This window comes from Xenopus tropicalis, chromosome 6, assembly GCF_000004195.4.
Source record: "Xenopus tropicalis strain Nigerian chromosome 6, UCB_Xtro_10.0, whole genome shotgun sequence".
Taxonomy (NCBI): Eukaryota; Metazoa; Chordata; class Amphibia; order Anura; family Pipidae; genus Xenopus; species Xenopus tropicalis.
Genome location: NC_030682.2, coordinates 144,659,180 through 144,680,630, shown reverse-complemented (window position 1 = coordinate 144,680,630; position 21,451 = coordinate 144,659,180). Strand labels below are relative to the sequence as shown.

Genomic DNA, 21,451 nt, shown 5'->3' with positions numbered 1-21,451 from the left:
ATTATTACAGAGAAAAGGGAATCATTTAACCATGAAATAAACCCAATAGGGCTGTTCTGCCCCCAATAAGGGGTAATTATATCTTAGTTGGGATCAAGTACAGGTACTGTTTTATTATTACAGAGAAAAGGGAATCATTTAACCATGAAATAAACCCAATAGGGCTGTTCTGCCCCAATAAGGGGTAATTATATCTTAGTTGGGATCAAGTACAGGTACTGTTTTATTATTACAGAGAAAAGGGAATCATTTAACCATGAAATAAACCCAATAGGGCTGTTCTGCCCCAATAAGGGGTAATTATATCTTAGTTGGGATAAAGTACAGGTACTGTTTTATTATTACAGAGAAAAATATATATTTTTTTAATTATTTGCTTATAATGGAGTCTATGGGAGATGGCCTTTCCGTAATTTGGAACTTTCTGGATAACGGGTTTCTGGATAAGGGATCCCATACCTGTAATGGCTGCACTTCACCAATGCACTCGTTATAACATATACATAATGTGCACTATGGGAACAATATATACATTGTGTGTATTACCTGGGTAACGCTGGTACTGGTACTCCCCGAGCCCTTATCGAAGGTTTTCCACGAACCACTGGGGCTTCTGTAGTTTCGGGGCCACCATTTAAATAGGTGAGTTCTTGCAGTTGTGCTTGTCTGATTTCATCATTATAATCCTAATAATCAAGAGAAAGGCAGGAATGAGAAACCTATTGTATTTATATTCTGTGATTTTTTTAATTATTATTATTGGCTTCATAGACACTTACAGGAATGAGAAATTTCTTGATTTCTTCCAGTGCATGTCCCATCCTGGCGTAGGCCTCTGCTGGGGGAGCAAACACTTCGATGAGGACATGGAGGTCGTCATTCAGATGATAGTATTTAGCTTCTCCGCTCTTCCTTAACTCCTCCTCCTGAAAAAAATAACATTTCATCTCATTAGTAATGAATATAATAGGAGCCTGATCACCCCCATTGCTGCAATTAACTCTTTACTTTATATTGGAGTTTCAACTGGATATTGATGTGGGTTACAGACCAATTAGATAGGAGTATCTCCTCCCTCCTGAAGTTTAATTCCAGTGTCCTATCATGGAGTTGGCATTAAACAATAATCTCTGTATGTAACATATCAGTATAGTGCTGGTAAGCAGCATTCTTATTGGTCAGTTCTCTTGCATGTGTAATTATGTTCTTAATAAGCAGCATTCTCATCTAAGTGAAGTTATTGGTCTTCTGCTTTAGAGAACTAAGGGGTTAAGTGAGACAGTATTAGGAAGATTGTAGAGTCAAGGTACCACCTTTTTTTCCATAATACCAACTTTGGGTCAGGGCGGGCCTTGGCATCATTAGGGGTGGGCTTTGATGTAAGGGGTGAGGAAATGGGCAAGGCAGAGGCGGGCCTGTGATAATACAGTCTGATCAGCAGTGGAAAAAAATGTGGAAAGGGGGGGGATCTATAGGGTATTACAAATTAACCGACAAGTATACAGTAATACTGGTGATGGCCCACAGGGATACCAGGAAAACTCCCGGTGGGCCCAGGTGTCAGTGGGCCCTCCTGCTTCTATTTTCTTTAAGTTGGAATGGTCCATTGGGAAACCAAGATTTGTTCTTTGTCAGTGTCGGACTGGCCCACCAGGATACCAGGAAAACTCACGGCGGGCCCAGGTGTCAGTGGGCCCTCCTCCTGACCATTTGGCCTGCTTCATGGCCATACCCTATTTCTGAATGGGCACAAAGAGGAGAAGTAGATGGAAGAATGTGAATAAAGCATGTAAATAAAAGAGACTAGGAAAATAAAGAGGTTGGGTGAGGAAAGGAGGAAAGTTTGGAGAGTGCGCCTATGGTCTAAGGGGGTCCCAGTCCGACTCTGGTGATGGTAATCTACTTGTTAGGCCTGGTAAATATCAGCCAGGAGGCAACTCTACCGTGACTCTGTTCCCTTTAAAGAGAACTGAACCCTTAGTAATAACTTGGGCACCCTTCCAAAGACCTCCCTCCCCTCTCTGGACCGCACCCCTCTCAATGTGGCCCTGGTTGTGAAAAGCAGAATAATGACGTGGGGTTGGCAGCCTCCAACTCTTGCTGCTTGAGGTCTTCTTCTAGTTTGGGTTTTCTTATCATTCTCACCTTTGCTTTATCTCTCATAGACCCTTTGCCCAGAATGGACATCTTTGTCAGCGTATCTTCCTGCAGTCTTTTCAAGGAATTCCCACGGGGCCCCAGAAGTTTCCCAACAAAGTTAAACTGAAAAAGAGACAAAGAACAAACACTTAGACCTTTTTGCCAGGGTATTGTTTGCTGTTAGGGCTGCCGTTTGCTTTCCTCTCCTGATTTTGTCAGACCGCAAAATAAAAAAAAAATTTCAATATAGTTAGTCAGGCAAAAATGCAATCTATAAAGGCTGGAGTGGGCAGATGTCTAACATAATAGCCAGAACACTACTTCATCTCTTTACAGCTCTCTAAGCTGCTAGCAGTCAGTAACCAATCAGTGACTTGAGGGGGGCAATATGGGACGTAACTGTTCAGTTAGTTTGCTTTATGTTATAGCATGTCCTATTCCTAGCAACCTTGCAATTGGTCTTCATTATTTATTTTTTTATAGTTTTGTAGTTTTTTGCTACATCTTTCCAGCTTTCAAATGGGGGTCACTGACCCCGCCAGCCAAAAAGCTATTGCTCTGTGAGGCTCCAGTTTTATTGTTATTGTTACTTTTTATTCCTTATCTTTTTAATCTGGCCCCATCGTATTCATATCCCAGTCTCAGTTACGCCACAACTTTAGTTGCCTGGTTGCTAAGGTACACAAGACCATAGCAACCAGATAGCTGCTAAAATGCCAAACTGGAGAGCTGCTGAACAAAATGCCTAAAAACTGAAAAACCACAAATAATAAAAAAAAATGAAGATCGCAAATTGTCTCGGAATATCAATGTCTGCATCATACTAAAGGTTAATTTAAAGGTCAACTACATCTTCAATTGGGGCTGAGCTGGGGCAAATATATGGGTAGGGCTGCCACCCGTCCAGTTTTGACCTGTACAGCCTGGTTTTCAGAAGGGCTGTCCGAGCCAAAACTGCCTGCCTGGTTTTCATAATTTGGAAAACCAGTCAGGACTTACCTAGACAGCCCCACCCCCAGGACACCACAGTTCTGCCCTGGTGATGCCATTGCCCCGCCCCCTTGCCCTGCTTTCGAAATTTGCACATTAAATGCACCAGTCTTGTCCAGCTTTATAAATATTAGGGATGCACCGGATCCGGTTTGGGATTTGGGCCGAATTTTGAAGTATTTGGTTTCGGCCAAATCCACGGTGCCGGCCGAATCGGAAGGGTTAAATGTTAGGGGTGGATTTTTCACCCTTTTCGATCCTAATTAGCAAATGATAATTAGGATTTGGCTCGGTATTCGGCCGAATACACGGGCAGGGCAAATATCTTTACTGTGCGAATAATTCTAATAAATGACCCCCACTGACTGATATGGGGGGAAAATCAACTGAAATTCTGCCCCGTCCTGCGGCTCAGGCTGAAGTGCTACAACGCAGGGGGGCTTCATGCCGATGTACGGAAATTGCCGTTTCTCAAGCATAAATATCGCCCGCGTTTGTCCTCAGCCCGAAATAAGATCAAGGTTTAATGGAATCTGTGATTGTTCAGGAACGCGGCGCCGGGGGCCGAGGGATTTATCTCTAGAGCTAATTTCTCTTTCTATAGAACAACGCGTCTCTTTCCGCGCTCGTAACATTCCGACATCTCGGGTGTGACCTTGTAATGTGCCGCGTGGGCTTCTGTCCCTATAATGAACATGTCATTGCCGCGCTAAACTCGGAGCCGGCTATGCTGTGTTTTTCCTCAGAATTCCATTGTTAATGGAACATTCCATATTAAAGGGGAAATACTGCCAATGAATTGTACTCACCTAAATACAGAAGGAATGTGTTTTAAAAAGTAGTGTTTAAGGCTGAATTTCTCCAAAAAACCCTACTAGTCCCGCCCATCTGTGTCACTTCCTGCTTCCTCTTTTCCCAGGCTGTGCAGGGGGCCGGTGCCACTGTAGCATAGGAACCAATCAGCAGCTAGGCTGACCTGATAGGGAACTGAAGCCTGTCTGTGCTTGTGTGACTGCAGGGCTGTGATTGGCTACTCCCCTTCCTACTGTGCTTCTGGCAGGGACCGTTAGGACACACCCACCCCTCATCTGAAACACAGACAGGGATCTGAGAGGATCTATAGGGAGCTCCAATAAAGGGGCCATTGTTACAGATAGAATTAATTATAAGACCAAAGTCAAACCAGCACCATATAGTATGTAGGATAAATAAAAGAAAAAAAAGCAGTTCTGAATAATGCTCGGGACCTGGGGATTTCTGGATATGGGATCTTTCCGTAATTTGGATCTCCATACCCTAAATCTGCTAAAAATCATTTAAAAATTGAATAAACCCAATAGGGTTGTTCTGCCCCAATAAGGGGCAATTATATCTTAGTTGGGATCAAGTACAGGTACTGTTTTATTATTACAGAGAAAAGGGAATCATTTAACCATTAAATAAACCCAATAGGGCTGTTCTGCCCCCAATAAGGGGTAATTATATCTTAGTTGGGATCAAGTACAGGTACTGTTTTATTATTACAGAGAAAAGGGAATCATTTAACCATGAAATAAACCCAATAGGGCTGTTCTGCCCCCAATAAGGGGTAATTATATCTTAGTTGGGATCAAGTACAGGTACTGTTTTATTATTACAGAGAAAAGGGAATCATTTAACCATTAAATAAACCCAATAGGACTGTTCTGCCCCCAATAAGGGGTAATTATATCTTAGTTGGGATCAAGTACAGGTACTGTTTTATTATTACAGAGAAAAGGGAATTATTTAACCATTAAATAAACCCAATAGGACTGTTCTGCCCCCAATAAGGGGTAATTATATCTTATTCAGATGAGGGGGATATAAGGGGGGGAGCAGCCTGTCAGTAGGAATCTGCACAATATGACAATATCCTTTTATGCCTGTAGCTTTAATGGCTGTAGCCGGGTATTAAGTGAATAATTCAGACACTGTAACATGAAATCAAATACACGGGAATGTTTTGGTGAAACATTTATAGCATTTAAAAGCTTTCCATATTTATTTTGCCGCTGGCTCCATTAAGGGTGGAATGTGAATTTAGTCTCTCTCTGTCTGTAGGAGTCCAGGCTACGAGACACGCTGGGGGGGCACAAATGATGAATAAACTAGAATAATTGCACTGAGAAGCAATAGAAAATTCCAAGAGACAATTCTTTAAAAGGAAAAATCATGTGGGTGATACAATGTACAACAGATATTCAGGGCTGTAGATTTGTGCAAGTCATGAAATAATACCCCCCCTCCCCCTCCCCCACCCTCACCAAAACTGACACTGACAATGAGTTCTGCAGTGTTTCCAGTACTGCATGCATAGGGATTCCCCTGTACTAAGCACAATTCAGCAGGAACAGCCCCCTGTTTGCTCATAGCCTGTACAGAGAGATACCATAAAACTATGGCACATAGGGATTCCCCTGTACTAAGCACAATTCAGCAGGAACAGCCCCCTAAGTTTGCTCATAGCCTGTACAGAGAGATACCATAAAACTATGGCAGCATAGGGATTCCCCTGTACTAAGCACAATTCAGCAGGAACAGCCCCCTAAATTTGCTCATAGCCTGTACAGAGAGATACCATAAAACTATGGCAGCATAGGGATTCCCCTGTACTAAGCACAATTCAGCAGGAACAGCCCCCTAAATTTGCTCATAGCCTGTACAGAGAGATACCATAAAACTATTGCAGCATAGGGATTCCCCTGTACTAAGCACAATTCAGCAGGAACAGCCCCCTAAGTTTGCTCATAGCCTGTACAGAGAGATACCATAAAACTATGGCACATAGGGATTCCCCTGTACTAAGCACAATTCAGCAGGAACAGACCCCTAAGTTTGCTCATAGCCTGTACAGAGAGATACCATAAAACTATGGCACATAGGGATTCCCCTGTACTAAGCACAATTCAGCAGGAACAGCCCCCTAAATTTGCTCATAGCCTGTACAGAGAGATACCACAACACTATGGCACATAGGGATTCCCCTGTACTAAGCATAATTCAGCAGGAACAGCCCCTTAAGTTTGCTCATAGCCTGTACAGAGAGATACCATAAAACTATGGCACATAGGGATTCCCCTGTACTAAGCACAATTCAGCAGGAACAGCCCCCTAAGTTTGCTCATAGCCTGTACAGAGAGATACCATAAAACTATGGCACATAGGGATTCCCCTGTACTAAGCACAATTCAGCAGGAACAGCCCCCTAAGTTTGCTCATAGCCTGTACAGAGAGATACCATAAAACTATGGCACATAGGGATTCCCCTGTACTAAGCACAATTCAGCAGGAACAGACCCCTAAGTTTGCTCATAGCCTGTACAGAGAGATACCATAAAACTATGGAACATAGGGATTCCCCTGTACTAAGCACAATTCAGCAGGAACAGCCCCCTAAATTTGCTCATAGCCTGTACAGAGAGATACCATAAAACTATTGCAGCATAGGGATTCCCCTGTACTAAGCACAATTCAGCAGGAACAGCCCCCTAAATTTGCTCATAGCCTGTACAGAGAGATACCATAAAACTATGGCAGCATAGGGATTCCCCTGTACTAAGCACAATTCAGCAGGAACAGCCCCCTAAATTTGCTCATAGCCTGTACAGAGAGATACCATAAAACTATTGCAGCATAGGGATTCCCCTGTACTAAGCACAATTCAGCAGGAACAGCCCCCTAAATTTGCTCATAGCCTGTACAGAGAGATACCATAAAACTATGGCAGCATAGGGATTCCCCTGTACTAAGCACAATTCAGCAGGAACAGCCCCCTAAATTTGCTCATAGCCTGTACAGAGAGATACCATAAAACTATTGCAGCATAGGGATTCCCCTGTACTAAGCACAATTCAGCAGGAACAGCCCCCTAAGTTTGCTCATAGCCTGTACAGAGAGATACCATAAAACTATGGCACATAGGGATTCCCCTGTACTAAGCACAATTCAGCAGGAACAGACCCCTAAGTTTGCTCATAGCCTGTACAGAGAGATACCATAAAACTATGGCACATAGGGATTCCCCTGTACTAAGCACAATTCAGCAGGAACAGCCCCCTAAATTTGCTCATAGCCTGTACAGAGAGATACCACAACACTATGGCACATAGGGATTCCCCTGTACTAAGCACAATTCAGCAGGAACAGCCCCCTAAGTTTGCTCATAGCCTGTACAGAGAGATACCATAAAACTATGGCACATAGGGATTCCCCTGTACTAAGCACAATTCAGCAGGAACAGACCCCTAAGTTTGCTCATAGCCTGTACAGAGAGATACCATAAAACTATGGAACATAGGGATTCCCCTGTACTAAGCACAATTCAGCAGGAACAGCCCCCTAAATTTGCTCATAGCCTGTACAGAGAGATACCATAAAACTATTGCAGCATAGGGATTCCCCTGTACTAAGCACAATTCAGCAGGAACAGCCCCCTAAATTTGCTCATAGCCTGTACAGAGAGATACCATAAAACTATGGCAGCATAGGGATTCCCCTGTACTAAGCACAATTCAGCAGGAACAGCCCCCTAAATTTGCTCATAGCCTGTACAGAGAGATACCATAAAACTATTGCAGCATAGGGATTCCCCTGTACTAAGCACAATTCAGCAGGAACAGCCCCCTAAGTTTGCTCATAGCCTGTACAGAGAGACACCATAAAACTATTGCACATAGGGATTCCCCTGTACTAAGCACAATTCAGCAGGAACAGCCCCCTAAGTTTGCTCATAGCCTGTACAGAGAGATACCATAACACTATGGCACATAGGGATTCCCCTGTACTAAGCACAATTCAGCAGGAACAGCCCCCTAAGTTTGCTCATAGCCTGTACAGAGAGATACCATAACACTATGGCAGTACTAGGCTGTACAAAACATGAGTCTACAGGAAGATGTAAATAGCTGCTATTCAGTAGCACCCCCACCCCAGGTATACTTAGCATATGCTAAACATGGCGGGGCCTGCCGTAACCATACTGCAATTTTCAGGATCAAAATTTTAATTGCTGACAACTGTCAAATCCCAGATCCCAGTCCCTCCGGGGCATGCAAATAAGCACTTACCCATACAGTAAGTCCCTTACACAAGAGTTAATCAGGCGCCACGGTGCAGGGAATGGAAAGCAAGCGCACATCAGCACGGCCAATTAGCTCCTGCGCCCGCTATTCACTCTGACATCTGCACGCAACCTATTAGCAATCAGTTGCTAAGCGCTGGGGCGTCTGACTCAGCACTCAAACGGTTACACACAGGCAATCTGCCTCTGTAGCACTTATGGAACCTTTGATGATTTTAATATACAGGTATGGGATCCGTTATCTAGAAAGCCTTTATCCAGAAAATTCCGAATTAAGGAAAGGCCATCTCCCATAGACTCCATTATAAGCAAATAATATTAATTTTAACAATAATTTCCTTTTTTTCTGTAATAATAAAACAGTACCTGTACTTGATCCCAACTAAGATATAATTACCCCTTATTGGGGCAGAACAGCCCTATTGGGTTTATTTAATGGTTAAATGATTCCCTTTTCTCTGTAATAATAAAACAGTACCTGTACTTGATCCCAACTAAGATATAATTACCCCTTATTGGGGCAGAACAGCCCTATTGGGTTTATTTCATGGTTAAATGATTCCCTTTTCTCTGTAATAATAAAACAGTACTTGTACTTGATCCCAACTAAGATATAATTACCCCTTATTGGGGGCAGAACAGTCCCATTGGGTTTATTTAATGTTGAAATGATTTTTTAGTAGACATGGGGGTTATGTAATAAAAGGCACTAAGTTTGCCCAGGAGCAGTAACCCATAGCAACCAATCAGCAGGAAGCATTTACTGGTCACCTGTTTAAAAGCAATCATCTTATTGGTTGCTATGGGTTACTGCTCCTGGGCAAACTTAGTGCCCTTTTATTACATATGGGGGTTAGGGGTATATTTATTATGCTGTGTAAAAAGTGGAGTGAAACATTACCAGTGATGCCAATCAGATGCTTTGCTTTGGTTTTTTAACTGTTGAAATCTAATTGCCGATTGGTTGCCCTGGGCAACATCAACAGTAATGCTTCCCTCCACTTTTTACACAGCATAATAAATATACCCCATAAGATATGGAGATCCAAATTACGGAAAGATCCCTTATCTGGAAAACCCCCAGGTCCCGTGCATTCTGGATAAAAGGTTAGCAATGGTCAGACACAACAGGTGCCCAGTGGGTTCAGTATCACTCTCTGCCAGTTGCAGGGATCTGCAGGGGATGATGGGAACTGTAGTTCAGTAGCCTTTGCAGTACAGTCTGTCTCTGTATTAAGAGGATGCCATTCTGATGTACATATTAAACTAGCTCAGAACAATGTGCTGTATCCATTAGCATTCCTCCGGTCTCCCTGGGAAATTGTAATTTAATGTGGATTCCGCCGCCAACGCCGGGCAGAAATGCTGCTGAATATTTAATATGCACGTAACATTGTTCTTCTGACGCACGCACACCGGGGGCTTCAAAGGGGCTTCACCCATCACAAGCGATAACCCAGAGCCACGGACTCATTATGTCTCACTAGCCGATGGCTTGATATCTGCACGCAATTAATAATGCATCCGTGGCTTCTCTGTTACACGGCGAGTAAAGGCCACGCTAAACACACGCACTGCTAAATGGGCCACTGCGTATTTCTGCTGCTACAGTGACCCCCGGCCTGGTCTCCATGTCTACAGCTTCAAGTACAGCTATGGGACCTGTTATCCAGAATGCTCGGGGCCAGGTTTTCCCAAATAAGGGGTCTTTCTGTAATTTGGATCTCCATACCTTATGTCTCTTGAAAAATGAAACATGAAATAAACCCAATAGGGCTGTTCTGCCCCCAATAAGGGGTAATTATATCTTATTGGGATCAAGTTCAGGTACTGTTTTATTATTACAGAGAAAAGGGAATCATTTAACCATTAAATAAACCCAATAGGGTTGTTCTGCCCCAATAAGGGGTAATTATATCTTAGTTGGGATCAAGTACAGGTACTATTTTATTATTACAGAGAAAAGGGAATCATTTAACCATTAAATAAACCCAATAGGGCTGTTCTGCCCCAATAAGGGGTAATTATATCTTAGTTGGGATCAAGTACAGGTACTGTTTTATTATTACAGAGAAAAAGAAATCATTTATAAAAATTAGAATTATTTGCTTATAATGGAGTCTATGGGCGATGGCCTTTCCATAATTCGGGCAGTAAAGTGCACGTTTACACCAGACAATAAAAGAAATACAGAGAAGCCCACTCAGAAGGGGGGAACTAAAGGGATCAGGCCCATCTGGTCAAGCCCACTCTACCCCCAACCTAGGCCCCAACCACACCCCTGTTCAGCCGAAACCTAGATTGGTCAGTATGGTTCACCGCCTGTGTTGCCCATTCTAGCCAATGAGCTCCTCAGTCAGCCAATACCAATGGTAATAAGTATATATACAAATGTACAGAGATGGAATGTTTATAGCACACGATGGTATAGACTCAGGGGCGAGCAAAGGCCCTGAGTAGTGCCCCTCCCCTGATTTTCCACAGCTCCACCCCTTGTGTGCCACAGTTCTAACCCCCCCCGCCCACCACACACCACTTTGCCCCCTGGAAACCATGGGCCCAAGGCAATTGCCCTTATGATAATCCACTACTGGTTGTAGTAATACTTTGGAGGAGTTATCCCCATTATGGAGAGTCCCATTTCTGCCCCCCTTTATCCTGACATATCCAAATGACATCATACCACACCCCTCAGCTCCCTCATCTCTTCTTATGGGGTTATGACACAGTAGCAACCCTGTAATAAATGATGGCTAAGCTTGTGGCCAGCCTGGCTACCTGAGCTTTAAGCTAAGCCAGTACTATCTTCATATTGGGTTAATAAAGCAAAAAGGAGAATATACAGGGAATATTGTGACCCCCTGTTGTATATGATAAGGATAATTGAAGTCACTGAGGTGTTCCATGACAATGTACAGGCCATCAGACCTGCTGACAGGTGCAAATACCTTCATATTATACAACAGAGGGTACCTAATTTGTTATAATACTCAAGTTTCAATCACGTGACACATTTTACATCACCAAGCACCAAATGTATCTGATGACATCACTAACAAAGTTTATAAGACAATCACTTAAAAGATATGTATGGCTCTTATTTATTATATATGGAAACAGGATTTATTATGCAGAATGTTTGAGATCCAGGGCTTCCAGATAAAGAATCTTTCTGTAATTTGGATCACCATTACTAGCAACAACCAGCAAAGGAAGATGGAAGAGCTGTGGCAGATGCAGGGTTAAATTGGACGCTATGGAAATGGCTCCGATACGTCAGAGCTTCATAAAAGGTGGATCTCTGGATAACAGATCCCATACATATATATACAGGTTCATCTCTATCATAAGGAGAATGCAAATTGAAGGTACAGTTGCCCTTTAAACTGAAAATACAGTAAATGATAGACTTTATAGCTTCCCCATTGTGTGTTATTGTGTGTTATTCTTCGTATACATGAACACACGTACAGTGGATAAATTCCCCCAGATATATCGGTAACTCTACTACTTCCAAGCTGTTGGTTTATGAGCAATGGCGGATCTGTGCCAAGCTGATACATTGCTCCGTCCCACAAACTTGTATTAACACAACCACTCTCTTCTGGCCGGCTCCCGTTATTGGTGAGGCTGCTAAACCCAATGTAAACCCCAGACAAGGCAATTATTCATCCTGGAAGCTCTTCCTGGAATCCTGGCAGAGAACCTGAGTGGAAATCCCACTGCCTCGGAGAAGCGAGGAGCCCCCCTGTGCGTCGTTCTTTCTCCACTGCCTTGATCCTCGGTGACCGATCGGCGAGTCTAATTCTCCACTTATGCTGATTGCCTTGGAATATTCCTCGGCAAGAACTGCAGACATTTGGAATTATGACGGCTCAGCAAGGCAACCCATTTATCAGTTCCGTCTCAGCCCGGATGTTTGCCAACTGCTCGGCTAAGAGCAAGATCAATAGAAGGGCCTTCGTGAAGCAGTAAAACATGATGGGACTTAATTTCTGCCCTTATATTAACTGACATTCGGCCATATACTTACCTTTGGGAATTGTTTAATAGGAATTAAGACTTTTTGGGCCAACTTCATATTCTTGTTGATCACCACGTCGATATATTGGTCTTCTGTGTTGTCTTCTCCCTTCTGTAGTTTTTCAATCTCTAAACAAAGAAGAAAGAAAAATAATCAGAAAATTAAGGTTTGAAGCCAACATTTATATAAAAAAGTAAAATGCAAATGCAGTGCAACATTACAGCAAACTATGGGCAGAATTCCAAAGTGGTACAGAGTAACAAAGAGAATCCAATAGTGATACCTCTCTAACAACATAGGAAACCCTATAGTGGTACTTCTTTAACAAGGGGGGTATAGAGAACCCCATAGTGGTACTTCTTTAACAAGGGGGGTATAGAGAACCCCCTAGTGGTACTTCTCTAACAAAGGGCATATATAGAGAACCCCATAGTGGTACTTCTCTGACAAAGGGCAATATAGGGAACCTCATAGTGGTACTGCTCTATAAAAGGGTGACAAAGAGAATCCCACAGTGATACTACTCTAACAAGGGGGTATGAAGAACCCCATAGTGTTGCTTCTCTAACAAAGGGTAACAGAGAATCCAATAGTGGTACTACCCTAACAGAGGTTTTTTTTTTTTTAACTTTCCAATGTGGCTCCTCCCAGTCTCATACTCAATATGACTTCATTTAATAAAAGATTAATATACTTTTTCATGTCCACAGGAACTATTTTCATGTCCACCAACTCCTTTCTGTTTTTTTCTTTACACAAAGATGCAGTGTCAGACTGGCCCACAGGGATACCAGGAAAACTCCCAGTGAGCCCAGGTGTCAGTCGGCCGTCTTGCTTCCAACTATTTGGCCTAATTCATGGTCATTTCCTATTTCTCTATGGGAACAAATCAACTTAATATAAAGATGAATAGATTATAGTAGGTAAAGAAAAAAAACGCGTAAAATATTGAGGTTGAGTGAGAAGTGAATGAAAAATAGTTTAAATGAGTGGGCCCATGGTCTAAGGCAGGAATCCCCAACCTTTCTTACTCGTGAGCCACAGTCAAATGTAAAAAGACTTGGAGAGCAACACAAGCACCATAAAAGTTCATGGAGGAGCCAAATAAGGGCTGTGATTGGCTATTAGGGGCCTCTATGCAACCTATCAGCTTACAGGGGCTTTATTTGGTAGGAAATCTTGTTTTTATTCAACCAAAACTTGCCCCCAAGTCAGGGATTCAAAAATAACTCCAAGGGGTTCGGGAGCAACATGTTGCCCCAGGGCCACTGGTTGGGGATCACTGGTCTAAGGTTTTCCGGTGGGCGCCTGGCATCCCAGTCCAACACTGCAAAGATGGATCACACTTTATCTGGCTCAGTTCGCTCAACAGGTTTCCCCGTGTCACTCCATTTAGACAAGAAAAGGCTTATAGTATAGATAAACAGAGGTCACAAGTACTACATGAAGATAAACAACAAAAAAGAGGGGGTTAGAGATAGTTGAGACTGTATCTAATATTAAAGATGTAAATTGCTGGGGTAATCCATCTCGCACAAAGTTTTTACACTGAACAAGCAATGGGAATACGGTGTCCAAGGAAGGCCAGAACTAATACATACAGAAGCCAAAGGCTGAACGTTTTCCATTTTAAATGTCCCCTTATTAAAACATTAAAGTGTAATTTAAGAATTGGGAGATGGTATTTATACTGGACAAAAACCTGATGACTTGCAATGTATAGCATTAAAAAAAATCATTAAATAAATGAATCTGTTCTGTGACTTTATACTGAAGGTGAGAAAACCTTAATTATGGGAAACGTTCACTAGGAACTCTCATATATTACTTTAATAATGATGCCTAATACTCTACAATTAAGCCATTAAAAACATCTACGCATAAGGGGTTTTGGAACGGAATGCACAAGGCGATGGGCTCACTGCCATTATCTCTCCTTCCAGCTGAATCAGCAACACTTTGAGGCTGAATTGGTATCCAGAGCCCCCCACCTCTCCTTTGTCTTTATTACGTTGGCGCCCTGTGACCTCTTTCCAAGTAGAACGTTAAGCATGAATCAATATCTTACACACAAAAAAGTTTCTTGGTTTCTTGGAACTTTCAAATAAAGTTTCATGAATAAACCAAACACGTCAACAACCTGTAATCTGAGCATTAGTGTTAGGCGAATTTGTCCTGTTTCACTTCGCCGAAACATTTGCACAACGAAACCTGGAGAAAAATTTTGCCCATGATAACTGAGCACATATCTCTGTCTCTGACTTCCTATCAACATGGGAAACCCCTCAAGAACAAACATCTTCTACCCAGTTAAGGCAGAGGTCCCCAACCCCGCGGGCCGGCGACCGGTGCCGGGCCGTGGGCTGTGCTTAACTGGGCCACCTCTGGTCCCAATTACCTGTGATCCCAACTCCATGACAACTGCTATGTGAAGCCCATGATCTACTGATCATGAAAAGGACCAATGTACTTAAAGCTCCATATTAAGCGTCAGGGGATGTTACCATTTATGTGGGAGTAAGAAGAGCAAGGGGAGTGGGCGCATCTAGTTGCAGGGAAAAAAGCTAAGGTCTATATCCACCACCCCTGGTCCTCGGAAAAATTGTCTTGCTTGAAACCGGTCCGTGGTGCAAAAAAGGTTGAAGACCACTGAGTTAAGCAACAACAATTGGTTTAATTTTCTTTTATTTCTGGTGTTGATATTATATGGCATCGAACTGAGCTCTATTTAGTATTAAAAAAAAACTTTCTGCTTGCTGGGATCACATAAAGCAGATATGTTGTAATCTACATAATAAATACAGTCTTACGGGGTAACGTAAGAAAAGGCACTAAGCTTGCCCAGGAGTGTAAGCCCATAGCAACCAATCAGCAGGAAGCATTTACTGGTTACCTGTTTAAAAACATCTTATTGGTTGCTATGGGTTACTGCTCCTGGGCAAATTTAATGCCTTTTATTACATATAGGGGCAGGGCCGGAACTATGGGTAGGCAGAAGAGGCACCTGCCTAGGGTACAATATTGGAGGAGTGCCAGGCAGGTACATCTTCTTTCACCTGCCCCAGGCTCCCAGGCCCTTTCACCCCACTGTATCACTCCCCTCAAGCAGCCTTGACAACCTGGGTTGCCTAGGGCACCTGACCGGCTTGACCCGGTACTGTATGGGGGTTAGCAGGGGCATTTTTTGCCAATGAGCCACCCAAGGCGGCTCCTCTGATACCATCCCCCCTCAGCCCCCCCCCCGTGCTTACCTTTAAAGCGCTGGAGGGGGTCCAGGTGGCCGCATCGCTAGTGTAGAGAGCGCAATTGCGTTCTTCCAACTTTTTGCCACCCCTGGTAACTTTGGGGGTGATGCCACCTGAGGCAAGTTTCTCAACTCACCTCATGGTAGCAGCACCCCTGGGGGTTAGTTTCTGGGGTAAAGAATTGCAGAGAAGCCCTATTGTAGTGATAAGCAAAACTTTTCACCAGGTTTTGCTGTGAAAAAAAATGCCCATAGACTACAACGTATTGTGAGCTGGAAAAACGTCCATTGACTTCACAAGTTTGAGTGTTTCACAAATTTTTTGGCAAAAAATGACAGATTCACTCATCACTACAGTGACCGAAACCTGACTATGTTGGGTAAAGAAAATGGACCAATGCAATCACGATGGTCTTGTTTAGGTCAACCCACAGCTCACAACAAGGAATATCAACATAACTTTCCTTTATACCACCCTGAATTATTACTATGGGCCCTAGAGGCTTTCTGTCCTATATTTTGGAGATTTTTTTTTCTTCATGACCAAAATGAATTCTAAAATGAACATTTTCCTTTAGAATATAGAAATAGTTGCTAGAATTTAGATGCGTGAACCTTCTTAGAACCCCCGATAGCCAACTACATTGTTATAAAATTACTCAACAAAAGAAGGACAAACCTAAGAGATGGTAACACCTTCCATTGACTTCTACAGGAGCTCGCCAACATTTTCATTTATGTTTCCAAGGTTTTTATCTATCGCTAAATCTACAAAATTCAAGTACAGAAGACTTGAATTTGAATTCATGCAAGTTTTGGGAATTGTTGAAAAAAACCACAAGGGTTAATGATTTTTCAAGGTGAGGCAGGACCAGCAGATATATTTTTTCCTTTAGATATGAAAAATCCACTTTACTATTATCTATGCAATTTACGTGGTTAATGTACTGAATCGTTTTGTCATTAGCCTGTCTGGAAGTTCTTTATTCTCGCCCCGTCGTAAATGAGGTGGAGAAGAAGCGCGGTTCTGTTGTTGGAAGACACACGCAAGGGTTGAACCTGAAGGACAGTTGGCTTTTTGTGACCCAAATTAATTATATAACCTTATATATTAGGGATATTCTTTTAGGGACGTTCCTTCAAACCAAACTATTTAACCTGCTGCTCACAATTTTTTGAGTCACGTGTATTCTTCATTTTCCATTGAAGTCCCCTAAGAGCAGAAAGAATAGAACTCATCTCATTTGGAATGTTTGATTTTCTCTCATTAAACCCTTATTATCATTTCACCTGTTATAATAATGGCACAAATGGCTCTCCCCCATATGAAGTATAATGTAGGCTGTCTGGCAGTCCTTTGTGCTACCTGATTTTATATCTTCTACCAAATCCCCCCTAACCATGGAAGGTAGTAGCTACCAGACACACTAGTATTATCCGACCTTCTGACTAAATCACTCCATTCATTTAATGCACATAGACATCATCTCAACTTGTAAAGTAGGCATAGGCAGATTTTCAAGTTTTCCTCAAACCATGTATTCCACAGAACACACAGGATGAAGGTATTATACATAGAACTGGTACTTCTTGCTTTATGCTCTAGAGATAAATTTGCCACTGCATTTATTCTACAATGTGTTTTGGGGTTATTATGGATAAAATTGGCACCGCATGTTTCCTACCATGTGTAGCAATATAAAAAGAATTGGCACCATATTTATCTTACCATATGTTCAAGAGTTATTATGAATGAAACTGGCATTATGTATTTGCTACTATGTGTTCTGGGGACATTATGCCTAAAATTGGCACTGCATTTATCCTACAATGTGTTTGAATAAAACACAATATGAATAATATTGGCACCACATGTTTCCTACCATGTTCTCTTTAGCAATATACAAGTAATTGGCACTATCTTACAATATGTTGAAGGGTTTTTATGAATGAAATTGGCAGCATATGTTTGCTACTATGTGTTCTGGGGACATCGTACATAAAATTGGAACTGTATTTATCCTACAATGTGTTCTGGGGTTATTATGGATGAAATTGGCATTGTATTTCTCCTACCATGTTATCTGAGGCAATCTACATGGAATTGGCACTGTATTTATCCAACCACATGTTACGGGGTTATTATGGATGAAATTGCCTTTGCATTTGCCCTACCATGTGTTCTGGGGCAATATACATGGAACTGGCACTGTATTTATCCTACCATGTGTTGTGGGGTTATTATGGATAAGAATGGCATTGTATTTTTCCTACCACCTGTTCTAATGGCAATACACATGGAACTGGCACTTCATTTATCCACAAATGTTTTCTGGGGTTATTATGAATGAAATTGGCATTGTACATATTTTTCCTACCATGTGTTCCAGGGACATTATACATGGATTCGGGTCTGCATATATCCTATAGTAAGTCTGGGGGTATTATACATGGACACGATACTTCATGTATCCTATAATGCAGTGATCCCCAACCCCTTGGGTGTTGCTCTCAGTGCCCCCAAACCAGTAAGTTATTTTTGAATTCCTGACTTGGGGGCAAGTTTTGGTTGAATAAAAACAAGATTTCCTACCAAATAAAGCCCCTGTAAGCTGATAGGGTGCATAGAGGCCCCTAATAGCCAATCACAGCCCTTATTTGGCTCCTCCATGAACTTTTATGGTGCTTGTGTTGCTCCCCAAGTCTTTTTACATTTGACTGTGGCTCATGAGTAAGAACGGTTGGGGATCCCTGCTACAATGTGTTCTGGTGTTATTATAGGTGAAACTGCTATTGTATTTTTCCTACAATGTGTTCTGGGGTATCATATATGGAATTTTACCTGGGATACTATAAAGCAATGCCTTTAAAATGCACAAATATAAAAATCACCCTCCTATGCACGTAGGAGTAGCAAAGCTAAGGGGCATCATACCAATAGGAACGGTTGCACTATACAGGTATGGGATCCCTTATCTGGAAAGCTCCAGAAAGCTCTGAATTATGGAAAGCCCATCTCCCATAGACTCTATTTTAATCAAATAATTTAGAATTTTAAAACTGATTTCATTTTTCTCTGTAATAATAAAACAGTACCTGTACTTGATCCCAACTACGATATAATTACCCCTTATTGGGGCAGAACAGCCCTATTGGGTTTATTTCATGGTTAAATGATTCCCTTTTCTCTGTAATAATAAAACAGTACCTGTACTTGATCCCAACTAAGATATAATTACCCCTTATTGGGGGCAGAACAGCCCTATTGGGTTTATTTCATGGTTAAATGATTCCCTTTTCTCTGTAATAATAAAACAGTACCTGTACTTGATCCCAACTAAGATATAATTACCCCTTATTGGGGGCAGAACAGCCCTATTGGGTTTATTTCATGGTTAAATGATTCCCTTTTCTCTGTAATAATAAAACAGTACCTGTACTTGATCCCAACTAAGATATAATTACCCCTTATTGGGGCAGAACAACCCTATTGGGTTTATTTAATGGTTAAATGATTCCCTTTTCTCTGTAATAATAAAACAGTACCTGTACTTGATCCCAACTAAGATATAATTACCCCTTATTGGGGGCAGAACAGCCCTATTGGGTTTAATTAATGTTTTAGTGGTTTTTTAGTAGACTTAAGGTAAGGAGATCCAAATTACGGAAAGAGCCCTTATACGGAATACCCTTTGTCCCAAGCATTCTGGATAATGGGTCCTATACCTGTACTGACCAAGGCCTACAAAAATACATTCACACAGAAAAGTAATTATGTGGTTTGTAAAGAGCTCGGCTACTTTAAATATATATATTTCTAACACAAGCTCCACTAAAGCATGAGTAACTGAGTGATGCTCGCTGAGAGGTTCCATAACAACTAATATAAAAATGGCTTAAGTCCCAAGGCTCTAAAAGTCAGCACTTAGGAACAAATTGGACTGTATCTGCAGCCTCATCGCAAAATGTGCTTGTGTTTAGAGTACCAAAATAATTGACAGAATAAAGCAAGTCAATAGCAAATGTTACTTAAAGAGAGACACGTTTCCCCTGATCAGAAAAGAAAAAATAATAATGTATGGCGGTAAAAAAAAATTCCGCTAACGGCTAAAGAAAAAAAAAACACTTAAATAATACAAACGACGACCATAAACGTAATTAAATCGGCCAATCAATGTTAAAGGGATTGGGAATGTTTAAAGGGCACTCAGAATTTTTTGTTTACGTGTATATAATGTGTGCGGGATGAGAATGCTGTAGGAAAGTGGCGGCGGCGGCTTTAGAGTTGCAGTCTGTTCAAATATTTATACATATTTATGTCAGCACATTTAGCTCTCATTCTATCCGTAGATATGAAAATTCCCCGAGTCAGTGGGATTCAACTGTACGGAGGCTGCCCGCCCCATTGGGAACAGTCCATTTCATTTCCTCCACGGCAAAAGCAGAATCATATTTATATCAGAATTACGGTTTTATTAAGCTTTTTTTACCCTATTGACGAGGCGGAATGCCTGAAACTGCCAGTGCTAACCTGCAACTGTCATTTTAGTAGGGACTGGGCATAAAGATCATACAAAGAAATGGGCAAAGTCACCTTCTGTGGTACCAGAATTCCCCCATCAAGTCACCTTCAGCGGTACCAGAATTCCCCCATCAAGTCACCTTCTGCGGTACCAGAATTCCCCCATCAAGTCACCTTCTGTGGCATCAGAATTCCCCCATTAAGTCATCTTCTGCGGTACCAGAATTCCTTTATCAAGTCATCTTCTGTGGTACCAGTATTTACCCATCAAGTAACCTTCTGTGGCATCAGAATTCCCCCATTAAGTCACCTTCTGTGGTATCAGAATTCCCCCATTAAGTCACCTTCTGTGGTATCAGAATTCCCCCATCAAGTCACCTTCTGTGGTACCAGTATTCCCCCATCAAGTCACCTTCTGTGGTACCAGTATTCCCCCATCAAGTCACCTTCTGTGGTACCAGTATTCCCCCATCAAGTCACCTTCTGTGGTACCAGTATTCCCCCATCCAGTCACCTTCTGTGGTACCAGAATTCCCCCATCAAGTCACCTTCTGTGGTACCAGTATTCCCCCATCAAGTCACCTTCTGTGGTACCAGTATTCCCCCATCAAGTCACCTTCTGTGGTACCAGTATTCCCCCATCAAGTCACCTTCTGTGGCATCAGAATTCCCCCATCAAGTCACCTTCTGTGGTACCAGAATTCCCCCATCAAGTCACCTTCTGTGGTACCAGTATTCCCCCATCCAGTCACCTTCTGTGGTACCAGTATTCCCCCATCCAGTCACCTTCTGTGGTACCAGTATTCCCCCATCAAGTCACCTTCTGTGGTACCAGAATTCCCCCATCAAGTCACCTTCTGTGGTACCAGTATTCCCCCATCAAGTCACCTTCTGTGGTACCAGTATTCCCCCATCCAGTCACCTTCTGTGGTACCAGTATTCCCCCATCCAGTCACCTTCTGTGGTACCAGTATTCCCCCATCAAGTCACCTTCTGTGGTACCAGAATTCCCCCATCAAGTCACCTTCTGTGGTACCAGTATTCCCCCATCAAGTCACCTTCTGTGGTACCAGTATTCCCCCATCAAGTCACCTTCTGTGGTACCAGAATTCCCCCATCAAGTCACCTTCTGTGGCATCAGAATTCCCCCATTAAGTCATCTTCTGCGGTACCAGAATTTCTTTATCAAGTCATCTTCTGTGGTACCAGTATTCACCCATCAAGTCACCTTCTGTGGCATCAGAATTCCCCCATCAAGTCACCTTCTGTGGTACCAGAATTCCCCCATCAAGTCACCTTCTGCGGTACCAGAATTCCCCCATCAAGTCACCTTCTGCGGTACCAGTATTCCCCCATCAAGTCACCTTCTGTGGCATCAGAATTCCCCCATTAAGTCATCTTCTGCGGTACCAGAATTCCCTTATCAAGTGA

The 21,451-nt window shown here is 42.3% G+C and overlaps 1 protein-coding gene across 1 annotated transcript in view; it reads right to left on the bottom strand.

Annotated features, from left to right (window-relative positions):
* khdrbs3 (KH domain containing, RNA binding, signal transduction associated 3) overlaps positions 1-21,451 on the bottom strand; it is an 84,282-nt gene that overhangs the window by 28,430 nt on the left and 34,401 nt on the right. Inside the window, exons 2-5 of the mRNA XM_002932217.5 lie at positions 12,264-12,382; positions 2,146-2,262; positions 780-926; positions 547-686 (exon numbers count right to left, since the gene is read on the bottom strand). Of these exons, the coding sequence (XP_002932263.1) occupies positions 547-686; positions 780-926; positions 2,146-2,262; positions 12,264-12,382 (523 nt within the window). The remainder of the gene's footprint in view (positions 1-546; positions 687-779; positions 927-2,145; positions 2,263-12,263; positions 12,383-21,451) is intronic.